General features: G+C 35.1%; 1 protein-coding gene across 2 annotated transcripts in view; it reads left to right on the plus strand.

Moving 5' to 3' along the window:
* Positions 1 to 19,329, plus strand: part of IFT81 (intraflagellar transport 81) — an 82,132-nt gene that overhangs the window by 26,026 nt on the left and 36,777 nt on the right. For both annotated transcript variants that reach the window (XM_046641366.1, XM_046641367.1), the window contains exon 11: positions 3,168 to 3,314. In XM_046641366.1, the coding sequence (XP_046497322.1) occupies positions 3,168 to 3,314 (147 nt within the window). The remainder of the gene's footprint in view (positions 1 to 3,167; positions 3,315 to 19,329) is intronic.

Below are 19,329 nucleotides of genomic sequence, written 5' to 3' on the forward strand. Positions count from 1 at the left end.
GCTACTATGAACATTCTTGTATAGGTTTTTTTATGGAAATATGTTTTCATTTCTCTTGAGTATATTCCTAGGAGTGGAATTGCTGGTTCATGTGATAATTCCTTATTCAAAATTTTGAGGAAATGTGTGACTGCTTTCCAAAGCGGCTGTACCATTTTACATTTCCACCAACAGTGTAGGAAGCTTTTGCTTTTTCCAGGTTCTCGCCAGCACTTGTTATTATATGTCTTTTTCATTAGAGCCAAAGTAGTGGGTATGCTTATTCCTGTTCACAGTCACGTAGTACTCCACTGAGTGGGTTTTCCACAGTTCATTCAACCAATCCCCAGTTGGTGGACATTTGGGTTGTTGCCATTCTTTTGCTATTACAAATCGTGCTTCCATGAATAGCTTTTTGTTTATGTCTTTCATGTTTTTTGCTAGTGTATCTTTAGGATATAGTACCAGAAGTGAGATTGCTACATCAAAGGGTAAATGTATATGTAAGTTTGCTAAATATTGCCACATTCCTCTCCATAAGGGTTAGAGCATTTTACATTCCCACCTGCAATGGAGGAGAATGCCTGTTTCCTCACAGCCTTGCCAATAGAATATGTTGTTGAACTTTTAGAGTTTTGTAACCAGAAATGATATCTTATGATAGTTTTAATTTTCATTTATCTTACTATAAACAAGGTTGAGCATCTTTTCACATGAGCAACAGTCATTTTAACTTCTTTTTATGTGAATTGTACCTTCATATATATATCCATTTTTCTATAGGGTTCTTGGCCTTTTATTCTAGTTTTAGAAACTCTTTATGTATTAGGAATATTTACTTTTTGCCTAGCTAATAAGTGTAGCATTTTTCCCCAGTTTAGTATTTGCCTTTTTACTTTGCTTATGGTGTTACTTTGCCATGAAAAAGTTCTTCATATTTATGAAATCAAATTTATCAATTCTTTCTCTTATTACTTCAGATTTTGAGTCGTATTTAGGATCATTTTTTCTTCTTGCAAGTAAAAAAATTTACTCATATTTTCTTTTCAGACTTCTACAATTTAATTTTTTATATCTCTGATCTGTTTAAAATTTTTTCTGATGTATGGTATTTATCGTCTGTGGCTATCCAATTATCCAGTTGTCCCAACACCTATTAGTAAAAAGTCCATTTTTTCCCCTGTGGATTTGAGATTCTACCTTTGTTTTATTTTAAATGTAAAAATGCTATTGGATTTATTTCTAGATTTTCTATTGTTCTACTGGCCTGTCTGTTTGTGTACTCATATTAACTGTTTTATTTAAAGAAGCTTTATAATAAAGTTGTAATATCTAATAAAAGTAGCCACCTTCACCCCAACTGCTTTACTTTTTCAGGGTTATTCTGAGAATTCTTGTTAGTATGTTTTTCCAAATAAGCTTTATTATCAACTTGTCTAGCTCTGTTAAAAAGCCATAATTTTTTAATTATTGGATTTGCTTTATATTTATTAATTACCTCAGGACTTACATCTTTATGATATTGAGTCTTCCTGTCTAAGAATATGGTGTGTCTCTCCATTTGTTTATTTTTGTGTCTTTCAGGAGTGTTTAATAGTTTTCCTCATAATGTTTTGGAACTTCTCTTGTTAAATTTATGGTTACATACTTTATTTTATTTTTTGCTTTTATAAGTAAAGAGTTTTTCTTTCCTTATGTCTTCTGACTGATTTGTTTGTCTATGAAAGCTATTGATTTGTTTATTGTAGTTTTTACATAGATTCATTTGGTTTTTTAAGTATGTAATCTCATATATACTATGAAAATTCCAATTTTTCTTTTCAAATTCTTATACTTCTTATTGCTTTCTCTTGTCTAATGGTATGAGTAAATACCTTCAACACGATATTAAATTGTAGTGGAGGGGCTGGCCCAGTGGCATAGGGGTTAAGTTTGTGTGCTCCACTTTGGCGGCCCAGGTTTCTTGGGTTCAGATCCCAGGCACGGAGCTACACACTGCTCATCAAGCCATGCTGTGGAGGCATCCCACATACAAAATAGAGGAAGATTGGCACAGATGTTAGTTAGCTCAGGGACAGTCTTCCTCAAGCTTGGCAGCAGATGTTAGCTCAGGGCCAATCTTCCTCAAAAAAAAAAAAAAGAAAGAAAGTAGTGGAGATAGTGGGCATTTTTATTTTGTTCCAGACTTTAGTGGGAGATAACCTCATGTTTCCCTATTAAAGAAGATCCTGGTTTGGACTGAGGTTTATATTTATTTATTCTCTCATGTTAAGGAAACATATCATCAATTCCTATACAATTCCAGTACTCTTATCATTTCTTCTCTCCCTTTTTTTTGGTGGAATAATTCTATAGAGAGAAATATTCCTTCCTCACCTGTCTTTTCATTTTTTAAACACAAAGGACAATAGAATTTTTTAAAGGATTTGTATTAGAGATTTCCCCTCTCCCATCAAATCTTTTTGAAGAAAATATTTGTACTATTTCACTTAAGAAGGCACTTTGGTTAATGTTTTTGTTAAATTAGTATAGCCATGATTCATTTAAGGAAATCCCCCAAGAGTTGCTAACTAATACAAAATGCGGCATTCATGGGTAAGAGCAGCCATTTGGGTTTGTAAACATTTGCATAATTCTGATGAGTCAGATGTTTGGTTTTAAACCTGCATTTTGTTCACTAGAATGCCCCAAATATAATAGATGTTTTAGTATTTCATTTTAAAAGTATAGATGTTGAACTTAGATAAGATGACCTGTGTTGTAGTTGTGAGAATAAACCATTCTTGTTTTCTTTCAATAAAAAGAAACCCACCAGGCAGAAAAACAATAGACTTAGTGATAGCTTCTATTTACTTACCTAGAAGGTATTTTCATTAGCATTTGAGTGTTACTTGACAAGATCTTAATATTTTTATTACTATTGAGTTTTTGTTTCTCTGCTGATGTGCCCTATATTTCCAGTGCTTTTGTCTTCCAAAATGTTTTTAGGTTAATGTTTAACATATATTGCATGCTCATTCCTAAAAATATAACTGGTGATGATAGATGGTAGGGCAAGAAGTATTGGTCAGGGGAAGCCAAACTGATATTAAAAATTTAGCTCAGTAAAATCTAAAAAACAGATAATTTCACAAGATAATAGAAAGTTAATTGTATCTTATTTTACATTCATTTTAATGCTCAATTAGGCATCCATCATTTCTCGTAAAAAAGAAGCCAAAGCTGAGGAACTTCAGGAAGCAAAGGAGAAGTCAGCCAGCTTGGAGAGAGAGGTGTCGGTGAAGACAAATCAGACCCGTGAATTTGGTGGCGCTGAAGTTTTGAAGGGAGATGAGGTAAGTTGGGCTAACGGGACAGAGATATAAATATGGTTTTTGTTTGAAACAGTTAATGTTTTTGACTTTTTTAGTTTTAATATCAATAATGGGAAGTTAATCTTATTTTATAAAACCTTTTTATTTAAAACTGAAAACTCTTTGCAATAATATTGAGATATTCTTGATGTATAATGAAAGAGATCATAGTGATTTTTTGAGATAATGTCCCAGATTTTCACTTTTTAATTAAGTGGATTTATATATTATAAGTATTAAGTTATAAAAGTGAAACAAAGTGAGTAGGAACTAACAAATAAGACAAATTTTTTTTTTTTGAGGAAGATTAGCCCTGAGCTAACTGCTGCCAATCCTCCTCTTTTTTCTGAGGAAGACTGGCCCTGAGCTAACATCTGTGCCCATCTTCCTCTACTTTATATGTGGGACGCCTGCCACAGCGTGGCTTGGCAAGCAGTGCCATGTCTGCACCCGGGATCCAAACCAGCGAACCCCGGGCCACCGAAGCAGAACGTGCGAACTTAACCACTGTGCCACCGGGCTGGCCCCAAAAGAAAAATTTTTATTTGTTGATAATTGTAATTCCATAAAGGGCTGAGAAAATATCACTGCTAAGTTACTTGTCAAGGGTGTGTATTTGGCCAGTGGGACTGGCATCATTAAAATGACTTCATTGTAGATGCTTACAAATTGTAAAAATACAGTTATATCTTATGTTGCTGTACACTTTAAATTTTGAACAATGCTTTAGCAGCTGTTATTTCATTTAGGCTTCTGTTAGACTCATGAGGTTACTAGGGCAAGTAATATTGTTTATAGATGGCTAAACTTAAGCATCAAAAATATAATTTCCCATCTCCTTTTCATAAAGTTAGCTCAAGAAAGAGTAAATGAATGAAGCAAAATATCTTGTCTTTAGCTCAATACGTTTTTTTAGCAATTCAACTAATAGGTCTTATTTTAATTCCTAGACATTGCCTGTACTTTACCACCTCTTAATGGCTTTTTAATTTTATATTAGCTGCTAGGCCTCAGCAAAAGCTACTTGGAAAATCTGTTCATGTCCAAACCTCATTTTTGGCTTTGAACAGTTATCGAATTCATACTGTTACAAATTGGTAGTGAACCTTGCCTGTGCCAAAAACAAATGAATTGTTCCCACAGCACCACTTTTCTCTGTGGTGCTTCTGATTGTAGCCTCGCAACATGCCTTTTAGCTGATCGAGGAAGTAGTAGATTTCAGAAGTCAAGACTTGATTGAAAAATTCCTTTGGCTTTCAACATCTACTTCCAGATTGCTTTAAGACATGGGAATATTTTTAAATGATACTTGGAAGCCAACAGGATGTGCTTCGTGACATCCTTGCTATCCAAGGAAAAAAAAGATTAATTATATAGCAGTTTTGATTTATGATCGATCATGCTACCTCCTAGCATTTTATCTTTTCTTAAGAAAATGCTGCCCAATTGACAAGAAATACTAATTGCTATGGCTGCATTTAGCATGAATAGTGCTTAGAATTCAGTATTAGATATTTCCTCCATGAAAATGTGAGGGAAAAGAACCTAGTGCCAAGCTATTACCTTTTATTTTTGATAAATTATGGTGAATAGGAGAAGTGTCTGATGACAGAAAAAGTAATGATTTTTTTTAAAGGGTAAAAGATAACTTTGGAAATGCTAAGGTCAACTTAATTTTTAAACAATGTCTGATCAGAAACTAGAACAAATCAAGTAAATCATTTGGCAGTTACCTAAAAGAACAGAAGGTATTGGGGAACATTAAGCATAATTTTATAAAGAACAAATCTTGGTAGACTAATTTTATTTTCTACTTTGATAAAAGTGATAGACCATATGGACAAAAGGGAGGAAGTTTATTATACTTAAAATTATATAATATCGCTGGACTTCACTGAGGTTTTATTTGGTGTCACATGGTAACCACCAAAAAATAATGTTCTTTGCCACCCAGCTGTTAACATAGTTGGTAAGAGGGTATCAAGAAGTAGTAGCATGGTGTTTGGAAAGATTACTATGTGAGGAGTCACAAATAGGAGAGTGAGGTGGGGGGGGCTGACATTTACTGAGCACTTTATATGCAAGGCTCTGTGCTAGATGCTTTGCAAACAGATGCTTCTTTACCTCTTGTAAGAGATGTTATTGTTATGTACGTTTTACACTTGAGTGAAGCTCAGGGAGATTATAGATTCACACAGCTAATAAGTGGCCAAGATGGGATCCACGTCTCTCTTATGTGTTCCTATTGACCTTAAGTAAAATGGGGGATGTCACAGCTTCCAAGAAACTCACAGGTTCAGTGAACATATAGTATCTGGCATCTGAAAGTAATTATTCCTGTGGGCTACATGTTACTACATGTGTGAGAGGCAGTATAATGGAATGGTTAAGAGCACAGATTCTAGAACTTGGTTAAGTGTAAATCCTGGTTTTGTCAAGTTAACAGCTGGGTGACTTGGGCAGGTTCCTTACCTTTTTGTACTCAGCTGTAAAATGTGACTTGTTACTAGTATATATCTCCTAGAATTCTTATATATATATATATGCATATATATATATCACATATATATGATACATATGTATATATGTATATACACACACATACATATGTATATTAGAAAATATCCTAATTCGTCTTCTCAAAAAGCCTATGAGGTAAATATTATCTCCGTTTTTTAGTTGAGGAAACAGGCTTAGAGAAACTTAGGTAACTTGCCTAAAGCTACACCGTTAGTGATTTGCAGAGCAAGGCTCTGACCCCAGTTCTGAAAGTCTCTGCAGCTGTGCTCCTAAGTGAATACTGTTGCTATTCTCCAAGTCACTATTAGAATGAATTAATTTCAAGATTCACATTTGACTCTAAACAAGACTACAATGTAGAGTCATTAACTGGAAATGTTAGCTTGCTGGAAACTGTATGACAGCCATTTGTTTGCATGTAAACCTTATTTCTTTGATTATCCATATGTAGTTGTTTGATTAATCTTTTGGAAAAATTTAGGGATATAACTGTGTTAATAAGGATAAATGTAACCAATACTATGCATATAGTAATTTTTATTACTTTGTCGTTTTCTTTTTAGAGGTCAGATAGCAGTTTTTAAAGTTCAGTGTTGAAATATGCTTTTTTTTTTTTAAAGATTTTATTTTTTCCTTTTTCTCCCCAAAGCCCCCCAGTACATAGTTGTATATTCTTCGTTGTGGGTCCTTCTAGTTGTGGCATGTGGGATGCTGCCTCAGCGTGGTTTGATGAGCAGTGTCATGTCCGCGCCCAGGATTCGAACCAACGAAACACTGGGCCGCCTGCAGCGGAGCGCGCGAACTTAACCGCTCGGCCACGGGGCCAGCCCCTGAAATATGCTTTTTGATGCTTTTTGATGCTTCTGCTGCCATTAAAGTTAATATTCTAGATGTTTAATTTTATCTAAGAATTTTAGCTCTTCTGATTGCAGATGACAAGTGCTACAGGCATTTGTTCTTCACTAGACTTTTTCATTAGTATTCCCTTGGTTTTTCTTATTAATAAAAGATAAAGTATCTAAAAATGCTCTTTTTCATTATACTTTGGTTATCATTTTAGCATTTTATTTTCATTGTGTTACTTTGTTTAAGGCAATGCACAGTAATAATCACAGGAATGTGTTTCTCTTACTCTGCCAGACTTCTGATATAAGTAGGAATTTCTTGAAGAGTTGAAATTATCTTCTCAGTGATAGAAACTTTCTTGCCAGTCGAGGCTATCTTCATTTCTTTCTCTTCACACCAGTATTTGGTAGGTGATAAAAAGGTTAAGTTTAGAGACTGCAGTCTCTTAACATAATTAAAAATTGATTATAATGAATATCTGTTTTTTATATCTTGAAGTTTCTTATATTGGGTTTAAGTATATTATAAAGTATAAATCTGGTTGAATTGATATTCTCAAAGAATTTTGGTTGCTGTCATCTCTGAGAGAAGTCACCCAAAAAATGCCATAAATCTTCGCCCTTGATCCTGACCTGTTTATTATTCTTATCAATAATTTAGATAAGTAATAATAATTGTTTATTATATAATTACAATGTGCCAGATACCATACTAGACTTATTATATACATTATCTCATTTATTTCATTGAATAACTCTGTGAGATAGATATGATTATTATTCTTAGTTTTTATAGATAAGGGAACTGTGGCACACAGAGGATTTATGCTAACTTGCCCGAGATCACATTGTTATAAGTAGTAGTACTATGATTTGAATTGAGGTAGTCTGGCTCCAGAACCCTGAATAATTTTCACACGACAGGAAACTAGAAGGAATAGTCAACCTGAGACAGACGATAGAATTACGATTCAAAATGATCTTGGTCAGTAGGAGCATTGTGCTTAAACTTACAAAATGCCTAATGGGATTATAAATATAATGTCATAGAACTCGAGTTTTGTCTGCCAGCTCAACATATCACCCATTAGTAATGCAGCTTTAAAAAACAAAATATTAAACTCCATTAGTAAAAATGTAATATCCTATTTATGGTGAAATTATGCCTGGAATATTAGTTTACATTTTTGGCTTCATGTTTTAAGAGGGACGTAGTCAAGCCAGAGTGCAGATGAGGGTGACCAAAACAGATGAAAAGTCTGGAAACTTTCATAGAAGGAGTTGATTATATATTAACTGAGAACAAAAAACTGAAGAAAGACATAATAGAATTTCATTTAAATATCAAAAGGATTATGCAAAGGATGCTGTGCAGAAAAGAATTAACATAGCAGGCCTGAACTGCTATTCTTAGAAAAGCTTGCTTGCAGGGTTGGCCCTTGACTGGAATCTGAGGACTTGGATTTTAGAAGGATTCCCACCATTCCCCAATTAGAATGGCTCACTGTGCCTAAATTGAATGCACAAAGAGTGTGGTTTATATTGAACGCCTGCTTTCCTTTTGGGAGTCTGGAATTTTAGTATGGGCTAGACAAGTGTGCCTACGTGACCAGCCCCCAGTAAAAACCCTGGGTGTTGAGTCTAATGAGCTTCCCTGTTGGGCAACATTTCACACGTATTGTTACAACTCGTTGCTGGAGGAATTAAGGGAGAAGATTCTTGGAAGCTTGCCTCTGGTTTCTTCTGGGCTTCACCCCATGTGCTTTTCCCTTTGCTGGTTTTGCTTTGTATCTTTTCACTGTAATACAGCGTAGCCAAGAGTGTGACTGTCTGCTAAGTCCTCTAAGTCCTCCTAGGAAATCATTGAGCCTGCAGATGGTCTTGCAGACTCCCAATACAGATGGATTAGTATTATTCATTCTTGTTTGCTTGACAGAGGGCAGAATTAGGACCAATGGATGGTGGTTAAAAAGAAGCATTTGATTGACTATAAGGAAAATCTACCATTTAAGCTTTTTTTCAGTAATAAAGCAGGGTGAAGTAGAGTGCTCTACCATTTAAAATATTCTAACAGAAGCTGGATAAAGGACATTTTAGGAGTAAAGTGTGCATTGAGTAGAAAAAGATTTTACTGGATCAGTGTTTCGAGTTTTTTAATCTTAAAAAATGTGATTATACAAGGGATACCTGATTACATTCTTGTGGTGTGAAAATCAAACATGCACATAAAACCAAAGTCCCCCTTGATTGCCTCCCACCCCCAATCCCAGTCCCTCAGTCCTTTTTCCAAAGAGAAACCACTGCTACTAGTTTTGTATATCTTTTCAGTCCTTTCTCTGGAGATAAATACAGATATAGATAATATGTTTTGGTTTTTTTAAAAATAGGAATGGTATTATACTGTGTACATTGTGCAATTTGCTTTTAATAATGTATCTTGGAGATTTTTCCATGTCAGTAAATAAAGAGGCTTTTCTGTAGAGGTTAAGAAAATCAGCTTTGGAGCCAGAACCCCTGTGTGCAGATTGCTGTTCTGCCACCTGTTAGCTGTTCAACCTCCACGTGTTACCTAACTCCTCTGTGTCTCAATTTCCTAGTCTATAAAGTGGGGATAATAACAGTACTCACCTCATATGGTAGTTGTGAGGGCTAATGAGTTAATATAAGTAAGCAATATACAACAGTGCCTGGCTTATAGGAAACAATAAATATTACCTGCAGTCATAATAATAATTATTGTCATGTACTTCTTTTCATTTAACTGCTATACTGTGTTCCATGGAATGGATATACCAAATTTATTCCAAGAGTGTACAAGAGTATCTGTCTCCTCTGTTAAACTCTTTACCAGCACTTGATCCTCAATCTTTTCATTTTTTGCCATTCTGACAGTATTTTTTTTCTTCTTTTTTTTTTTTTTGGTGAGGAAGATTAGCCCTGAGCTAACATCTGTGCCCATCTTCCTCTACTTTATATGTGGGATGCCTGCTACAGCATGGCTTGACAGGCGGTGCATAGGTCTGTGCCCGGGATCTGAACCTGCGAACTCCGGGCCACCAAAGCGGAGCACACAAACTTAACCACTACACCACTGGGCCAGCCCCATCCATTCTGACAGTATTTTGTTTTTATTTTCATTTTTCTCGATTAGGAGTGAGATCAAGCATCTGTCCACATATATGTTTGGTCGTTTATATTTCTTCTGTCATGTGCCTGTTTCTTTTCTTTCTCCATTTTTTTCTAATGGATTGAATGTTTTTTCTTATCTGTCATATTTTTACATATATTCTGGATATTAATCTGGGTAATTGTTTTCTTCTAGTCTGTCATTTGTCTCTTATCCTTGTGTACGGTGTCTTTTGTCACAGAGTTTTCTTTCTTTTTCAGACAGCTTTCTTGAGATGTAATTAACATACAATAAACTGCATTTATTTAAAGTGTAAATTATTGCTATTATTCCAAGTTATGATAATATTAAAATCCTGTCCCAATGTTTGAAGTTAAGTGACCTTAGTGTTCCATAATTTGGAGTGTTTTAAAAATGTTTACGTAGAAATATCTTACTTTATGCAGGATTCAGTGTGAGAGGAGATGGAAAAACAGAGTATTATAGCATAGTATAATAGTTATGGTCATAATTATGACTCTGAGTTGTCAATAAAAGGTTGCTGTGATCATTATGATCTTTTTAAGATAAAAGAAAGAGGTTAAGTAGCATCTCTTCCAGGAAACATACCCTGTTGTTTTCCCAGCTCACACCTACAATCTGAAATGTGTTCCCATAGCACTGTTTGTGTGTGTCGTAACATACAGCATGCTTAAGATCGCTTGTTCAGTTTCTGCCTCCCCTGAGAAACCGGTAAGTTCCATTATGGCAGGAGCATATCCCTTGTTCACCACTATTTACTTAAAAGCTGGCATGTAATAGGCATTTGGTAAATGTTTAGAAAACCTGAATGAAAGTGTATAATCTAATCTAGATTTTTTTCCGTTAGAAAAGTGATAACGTTAAAAATGTCTTGGCGCTTCAGTTGATAAGAAGAATTGTTTATTTGTAACTCTTCGTCCTATAGTTGTTTATTTTATTGTGTAAAGTTATTTTTAAATGCCTGACCCAAACCTATTTGCCATTTAATATATAGCCTCTGGTCAATCCTTTTGGTAAGTTTGATTTTTGCCCTTTCATAAACAGCGATCTGAGTTTGATGACTTTGTCTCACTTAATGGAAGAGCAAAGAATAGAGCCTATGCTTCCTGTGGTGGTGCCACATAGCTGCTGTTCTTTACCGTCCGGGTCACCTTGATATCTCTGAATCTCTGCTTTAATTATTTGAAAAGCAAACAAGAAGTCATTCCTAATGATACAGTGCTAGTACCCTTCCCAGAGCTGTCATTCAAATGAATGCATGCTTTTTGGGTCTGAACTTTTTAATAGCAACAAGTGAACCTCTGGTTAAGGTTCCACTGGCACTTCATCCGTTGAAAGGTCACTCCAGGTTTATGGAGTGTGGGAACAAGGTCCACTGTGTTTCCTCCCTAACCAGCACAAGAAGCTCAGCTGTTTTTCAGTTAATGGCTACTTTAAAAATGTGCTGGGTCAAATAATATTTATAAGCAGCTTTAGAAAGGGCCAACCAATTCATTCTACAGCTACCGAGAGAAATCCTAGAGCTAAATTGCAAAGATTATGAAATCTTCTTTAAATACTTCAAAGAGAAGCACAATGAAGATAAGGGAATCCTGGCAAGATTTGCTGCAGCTGTCAGATACTGAAAAATTAGGAATCAAATTTTGACACTTGTAATTGAATCATCCACCCTTCTAAGTGATCCCAGACAAACCTGTGGTATTTTTAGAACCTTTCAAATCACATTACACTTTTCAGAGTTCATAGCAGGACCTGAGGCCTCTAACATTTCCCAAGAGATGGAACAAAACAGAATCAAGTAAATTTGGCTCAAATTCTATTCACTGTAATAGAAGTAGTGTATTCTGCATGCAATCTAAGTAATGCCACAATTTTAACCCAAAATTTGAAAACTTTTCATAGACCTTTTTTTGAGAGGTAACTGCTTGGACAGTAGTTGAAAACCCACTGGAGATATAGTGACAGCTGTGCGGTGGTGACTTGATTTATAATAGAAGCACAGAGACCTTGGATGGTGTGATTAACTGTGTTTCACAGATGGATGTTCCTGTGCCACAAGTTTGTGTTGAGACAGATTCGTACCACATATATCATAGCGCTTATTATAGACCCCTCAAAAGGATTAGCAGGTAACCATTCTCTACCATGTGTAGGTAATTACATTGCTTATGCTTGACTTAGTGAGATTTTCTACTTTAAAGTTAAAAATGTAATGCTAACAGGTTGTAAAAGGTTAGAATAGGACTTGTACGTGTGTTTATATATATGGTACTAGTTATAATGGGTAATTTGAAAAGACTGTCATTTTAGCAGAAAACAAAGGTTGCTTTGAAACATTTTTTCCTGCTTTAAAACAAATAGCTCTGAGACCAGGCTTCAGGGAGTTCAAATGATTTATGACATGAAGCGTGACATAAAAAGATGGCCTTTTCAGGTTTTCTGCAAGTCTGAATTCAGACAGAATACGAGCCACTGACAAATGGGCAAAAAAATTGTGACCATTTGAGCATATTCATGCTACTCTTGAATAGTTGGTGTTCTCTCTTTTTACACCTAACTCCCTTGGGCCTATTTCTATAGTTTTCTATGCTTAAAAATCATTTCATGAAATACTTGACAAAGATGTGATTTAATTAAGAAATGGAAAATAGCATGGATATTGGACTAACAGGATTTGAGGACAAAAGTACTCAGTCTAGTCCTGTTTTTCTAACTTGCTGAACTTTGGTGAGTTGCATTAATTTCTTTGTAAGTAATTAATTGCTCTGTAAAAGGGGAATAGTACTTTTTTTAAAAAGGAGCTCTTTCTGATTCTTCACAATATGAAGTACTTATCATATGGTTGTCTCGTAAATTCTTCACAGCTAATTGTTGTGGACGTAGTTTTCATGTCAGATACTGAGGTGGAAAATTTGCAACAGGAGCAGAGATTCTTGTTTCCACGTACGTATCCAGAATGAGGTCTGGAATCCAATAATAGTTTTGAGTTCCAGATAAGCTTGAAAAGCATTTGTAAATGGTTACATACTTAGGGAAAGAAGCTGCCTTGTGCGTTTAAAAAGCTAGCCCAGATTTTGATCATTACTATTAAAGGTTCTAAAACATGGTAAATGGATAAAAGGAGAAAGGACATCTGTCAAGTTCCATTTTGATCACAAAGGACCCTGAGTTTGTAAAATTGGTCCCTAAACCAGAAGCTAGCACTATAAAGCATTAAGATCTCAGCATCTAAAATGATGGCTGCTCTTTCATAAATGACCAATTTAGATTACAAATGTATATTGGTCCAAATGATTAGTAATAGCGGCTGTAATGGGCCTTCCTGCACAGTGGCAAGCTTTATAGTTCACTTTAATTTGCTTGATTGACCTGCTATTGTGCACTATAGAAAGCTTTTTCCTTAATGTTCCAAGGATTTATTGCTTATCTCCTGTGCTATAGTTCCTTTAAAAATGTTTTTTGTTCCACTCTCGCTGTCTGCAGACGACATGATCTTATATATAGAAAACCCCAAAGAATCCACTGGAAAACTCTTAGAAGTAATCAACAACTACAGCAAAGTTGCAGGGTATAAAATCAATTTGCATAAATCAGTAACATTTCTATACTCCAATAATGAACTAACAGAAAAAGAACTCAAGAACACAATACCGTTCACAATCGCAACAAAAAGAATAAAATACCTTGGGGTAAATTTAACTAAGGAAGTGAAGGACCTATATAATGAAAATTGCAAGGCCTTTCTGAGAGAATTGGATGACAACATAAGGAGATGGAAAGACATTCCATGTACATGGATTGGAAGAATAAACATAGTTAAAATGTCCGTTCTACCTAAAGCAATCTACAGATTCAACACCATCCCAGTCAGAATCCCAATGACATTCTTTACAGAATTAGAACAAAGAATCCTAAAATTCATATGGGGCAACAAAAGACCCCGAATTTCTAAAGCAATCCTGAGAAAAAGGAACAAAACGGGAGGCATCACAATCCCTGACTTCAAAATATACTACAAAGCTACAGTAATCAAAACAGCATGGTACTGGTACAAAAACAGGTGCACAGATCAATGGAACAGAATTGAAAGCCCAGAAATAAAACCACACATATATGGACAGCTTATCTTTGACAAAGGAACTAAGGGCATACAATGGAGAAAAGGAAGTCTTTTCAACAAATGGTGCTGGGAAAACTGGAAAGCCACATGTAAAAGAATGAAAATTGACCATTCTTTTTCACCATTCACCAAAATAAACTCAAAATGGATCAAAGACCTAAAGGTGAGACCTGAAACCATAAGGCTTCTGGAAGAAAACATAGGCAGTACACTCTTTGACATCAGTATTAAAAGGATCTTTTCGGACACCATGCCTTCTCAGAGAAGGGAAACAATAGAAAGAATAAACAAATGGGGCTTCATCAGACTAAAGAGCTTCTTCAAGGCAAATGAAAACAGGATTGAAACAAAAAAACAACCCACTAACTGGGAAAAAATATTTGCAAGTCATATATCTGACAAAGGCTTAATATCCATAATATATAAAGAACTCTCACAACTCAACAACAGAACATCAAACAACCCAATCAAAAAATGGGCTGGAGACATGAACAGACATTTCTCCAAAGAAGATATACGGATGGCCAATAGGCACATGAAAAGATGCTCATCATCACTGATCATCAGGGAAATGCAAATCAAAACTACACTAAGATATCACCTTACACCCATTAGAATGACAAAAATATCTAAAACTAATAGTAACAAATGTTGGAGAGGTTGTGGAGAAAAAGGAACCCTCATACACTGCTGGTGGGAATGCAAACTGGTGCAGCCACTATGGAAAACAGTATGGAGATTCCTCAAAAAACTAAAAATAGAACTACCATACGATCCAGCCATCCCACTACTGGGTATTTATCCAAAGAGCTTGAAGTCAGCAATCCCAAAAGTCCTATGCACCCCAATGTTCATTGCAGCATTATTTACAATAGCCAAGACATTGAAGCAACCTAAGTGCCCGTCAACAGACGAATGGATAAAGAAGATGTGGTACATAGATAGAATGGAATACTACTCAGCTGTAAAACAGAACAAAATCATTCCATTTGCAATAACATGGATGGACCTTGAGGGAATTATGTTAAGTGAAATAAGCCAGCGAGAGAAGGATAATCTGTGTATGACTCCACTCATATGAGGAATTTAAAATTATGGACTAAGAACAGTTTAGTGGATACCAGGGGAAAGGTGGGGTGGGAGGTGGGCACAAAGGGTGAAGTGGTGCACCTACAGCACGACTGACAAACATTAATGTACAATTGAAATTTCACAAGATTGTAACCTATCATTAACTCAATAAAAAAAAAAAAAGAAAAAAAAAGTTTTTTGTTCCAAGGATTTGTTGCTTATCTCCTATGCTAGAATTCCTTTAAAAATGTTTTTAGGGGCTGGCCCAGTGGCACAGTAGTTAAGTTCGAACATCCTGCTTCAGCAGCCCGGGGTTCGCTGGTTCAAATCCCGGGTGTGAACCTATGCACCACTTGTCAAGCCATGCTGTGGTAGGCATCCTACATATAAAGTAGAGGAAGATGGGCACGGATGTTAGCTCAGGGCTAGTCTTCCTCAGTAAAAAGAGGAGAATTGGCAGCAGATGTTAGCTCAGGGCTAATCTTCCTCAAAAAAAATATTTTTTTTTAAAGATTTTATTTATTTTTTCTTTTTCTCCCCAAAGCCCCCCAGTACATAGTTGTATATTCTTCGTTGTGGGTCCTTCTGGTTGTGGCATGTGGGACACTGCCTCAGCGTGGCTTGACGAGCAGTGCCATGTCCACGCCCAGGATTCAAACCAACGAAACACTGGGCCGCCTGCAGCGGAGCACTTGAACTTAACCACTCAGCCATGGGGCCAGCCCCACGTCCTAGTGGTTAAATTCTTCGTCACACTCTGCTTTGGTGGCCTGGGTTTGGTTCCCGTGGACAGACCTACACCACTCGTCAGTGACTATGCTGTGGTGGCGACCCACATACAAAATACAGGAAGATTGGCACGGATGTTAGCTTGGGGCAAATCTTCCTCAAACATAAAGAGGAAGATTGGCAACAGGTGTTAGCTAAGGGTGAATCTTCTTCAGCAAAAAAATATATGTTTTTTAAATTTTTTAAATACTTAAGAAATAAATCTCAAAGAATTCACTCATACCCTACCTGCCCAACACAATAATTAAGAATTATTTCTTAATTCTCTCCCAATATTGGTTTATAGACTTATATACAAAATTTTTACATAGTTGTACTCAGAGTATGTAGATCTGTAGTTGCTTACAGTAGTAATTATTCTGTTTTAGTTCTAAAGAGCATCCATCACACCTAGATCTTTACTTTTCTGTTCATTCCAGTTACTTGACATTTCTTTATTTCTTTAGTATTTAGAAGGAACAGTAATTATCTCTTATTTTCTAGGTACTCTTTAACTGTATTCAAACATAATGACAGACATTATTAATCATTATCCATTAGTCAATTTTTATAGAATTTTAGTACATTCTATAGATCTTATTTTAAAACTACCTAGTTTTATTTTAGGCAAATAATCATTCATTTTATGATGTTTAATATTGTATGTTTTGATCCTCAAATGTTATTTAAAAAACCCTTTACACAGTAATAAAGTATAATGAAGAATTGGCTACTAAACAGTGGCGGTTATGATTATTAATAATTGCAGACGTTTAAGTCAAGAATTTGTTTCATTTTATTAAAACATTATAGCATAATTAATTATAACAATGAGAGCTTCTATTTATTGTATGCCACACTAGGCATTGCCTAATTGCCTTACATACATTTTCATGTCTGAGGTAAGTATTGTTAGCTCCCTTTTTGTTGTTGATGTTGAAGAAATTGATATATAAAGACAAACGTAACTTGCCCAAGTTCACTTTACGTGGTGGAGCCAGGATTTGAAATTACTTTTCTGTGACTCCAAAGCCCTTGATCTTAACAACTCTCTGGACAGTTTCTGTGACCTCGTTGTACTGTTGCTAGGACCTTTAGTGACTAAGTTCTAAATGAAATTATTTGTGAATTTTTGCTCATATAAGTTATTATAACACAGAATTATGAGTAAATTTATTTTTTAATACTCAAAGTCTATTCAAAATAAAATCTATCAGCTATTAGGTTTTTGTTGGTGCTGAGCTTTTTTAGTTGGGTTGTTCTTTTAGTTTAATTATAATTTTTTAAGATTAATACAAATATGTAGTTTAAAAAGTAAAACAGTACTACAGAATTCATAATGAAAATAATGATCCTGTTCTATACTCTGAAGTCATGCTTCCTTGAGGCAACCAATCTTAATGCTTTTAGTTATTTCTTCTAATATTTACTTCTGTATTTCTTTTTTTCTTTTTGTTTTTTTTCATTGCAGTAACATTGGTTTATAATTTACTTCTGTATTTCTAAATAACATGTTTATACCAAAATTTCTTGATTTTTTTCAATCTTGGACATACTACCATGGGAAATGAGGATTTAGCTCTACACTCCACATCCCTGCCTACTCCCCCATTCCCATCATTCCATTCTTTATAGCATCTCAATACAATTATAATTTTTGGTTAAATCATTATTTAGTATATTCATTATGATGATTGTATAAACCTATTATTTACAGCTGAGCCACATAGTATACTATGATTATATATCCTTTCCTGTACACTTTTTTCCTTAAATTGATACCTCACTTTTTTTCATTTTTGTTTAGTTAGGTTTTTTTATGTACTTTTCACTCACTCAGCTCCAGACCTTCTAATAGAACTGTACAATTTCTCTTAATATGGCATGTGGTCATACACAGTAATCTTTTAATTATGTTTTTTAAACCTTGGATTCATTGTTTCTGGAGCCCTTGTCATTCTTCTGTTCCAGTGTGGGAAGATTAATTTCTAGGCTTGTTGTACAGCTGTAATCTGGGGCTTCACAATCATCATCCTGGGAGTTTCTCTCACTACTCCCCTACTTTAGATCCCCTGTTTCCTGCATCCCAAGTCTTCTCTTTCTTGCTTTATTTCCTTGTTCTAATAGAGAATATTCCTGAACAGGGGGACTTGGAAGATAAATTTTTGAGACTCTTGCTTGTTGGAAACTGTCTTCGGTCCATTCTCATATATGATTGATAGTTTGACTGGATAATAATTCAGGTTGAAAACTTTTTTCCCTGAGAATTTTGCAGGCTGTTCTGCTGTCTTGCAGTGTTCGCTGTCGCTGTCTGAGGCTGTTCTGATCCCCAGCCTTTGATGTGACCTTTGATTGTTGTTATTGTTGTTATTTTACCTCTTCTTGAAACTTTTGTAATCCTCTCTCTACCTCTGATTTTCTAAATTTTTAACATTATGGGCTTAATTATAACTCTTTTTTTCATTCATTGACCTGGGTATTCCATTGGCCATTTTAATTTAGAATCTTATGTCCTTCAGTTATGGGAAATTTTCTTGTATTCTCTCTACGTTTTTTTTTTCTCTTCAGACTCACTGGTTAGATTTGGGACTTTCTAGATTGATTCTTTAATGTTTATTTACTTTTCAGAATGCTTAATTTTTTAAAATTGTGTTAAGTAAGAGTAGGTGAAAATGCGTTTTTATACGTGTGTGTGTGTTATATGTGAGGAGTAAAGAATAATGAGGTCATGAATATATATATACTTATCACTCAGCTTAAAAAAATAACCTTTGAGGTTCCGTGTGTGCGTCTCCTCTATCCCATCCAATTTCTACCCTTCTCAAAGGTAGCTACCATCTTGAGTTAGATATTTATCATTCTCTGACTTTTATTTACTGCTTGACCACATATTTGTATCCCTAAACAATATATTATTTAGTTTTCATAAGCAATACTCACGGGAGCATACTCTGTGTGTTCTGTAACATACTTTTTTTGCTCTACGTTATTTCTTGAGCCTATAATTATCTATTTTAATTATATATATTGTATGAATATACAACAATTTGTTGTGGCTTGTTTTCCAATTTTTTGCTATTGCAGTGTTTCTGTCAATGTTCTTATATATGTTTCCCAGTGACCATGAACAAGAATTTTCCCAGGGCAGTGTTTCCTAACTTTTTTCATGGTATGACACTTAAAGAAAATGATCATTGTTTAGCATATGAGGTAAAAGGACAAGGCTGCTTATAGCTGAGAGTGACTGGCTTGAGAATTCTTTATACTATCTTGCCCAGCTGCTGCAAAGTCTAAATGGATTAATATCTTGGCACACCTGTAGTATTTGTGCCATCTGAGTGTTCTGGAGCATATCCCATTTAGGAAACTCTGCTCTCAAGCAGTGCTACTCAGAAGGGTGGTCTGAAGACCACTTCTAGTCCACAAACGGTTAGTTACTAATCCACAACCTTCTAAGTTGAAAAGAAGCATTTAGAAACATTTATAGTAATTTGCCTAACCATTTTTATTATTTTATAAAAGTAT

Source organism: Equus quagga, chromosome 15 (genome assembly GCF_021613505.1).
Source record: "Equus quagga isolate Etosha38 chromosome 15, UCLA_HA_Equagga_1.0, whole genome shotgun sequence".
NCBI classification, from domain to species: Eukaryota; Metazoa; Chordata; class Mammalia; order Perissodactyla; family Equidae; genus Equus; species Equus quagga.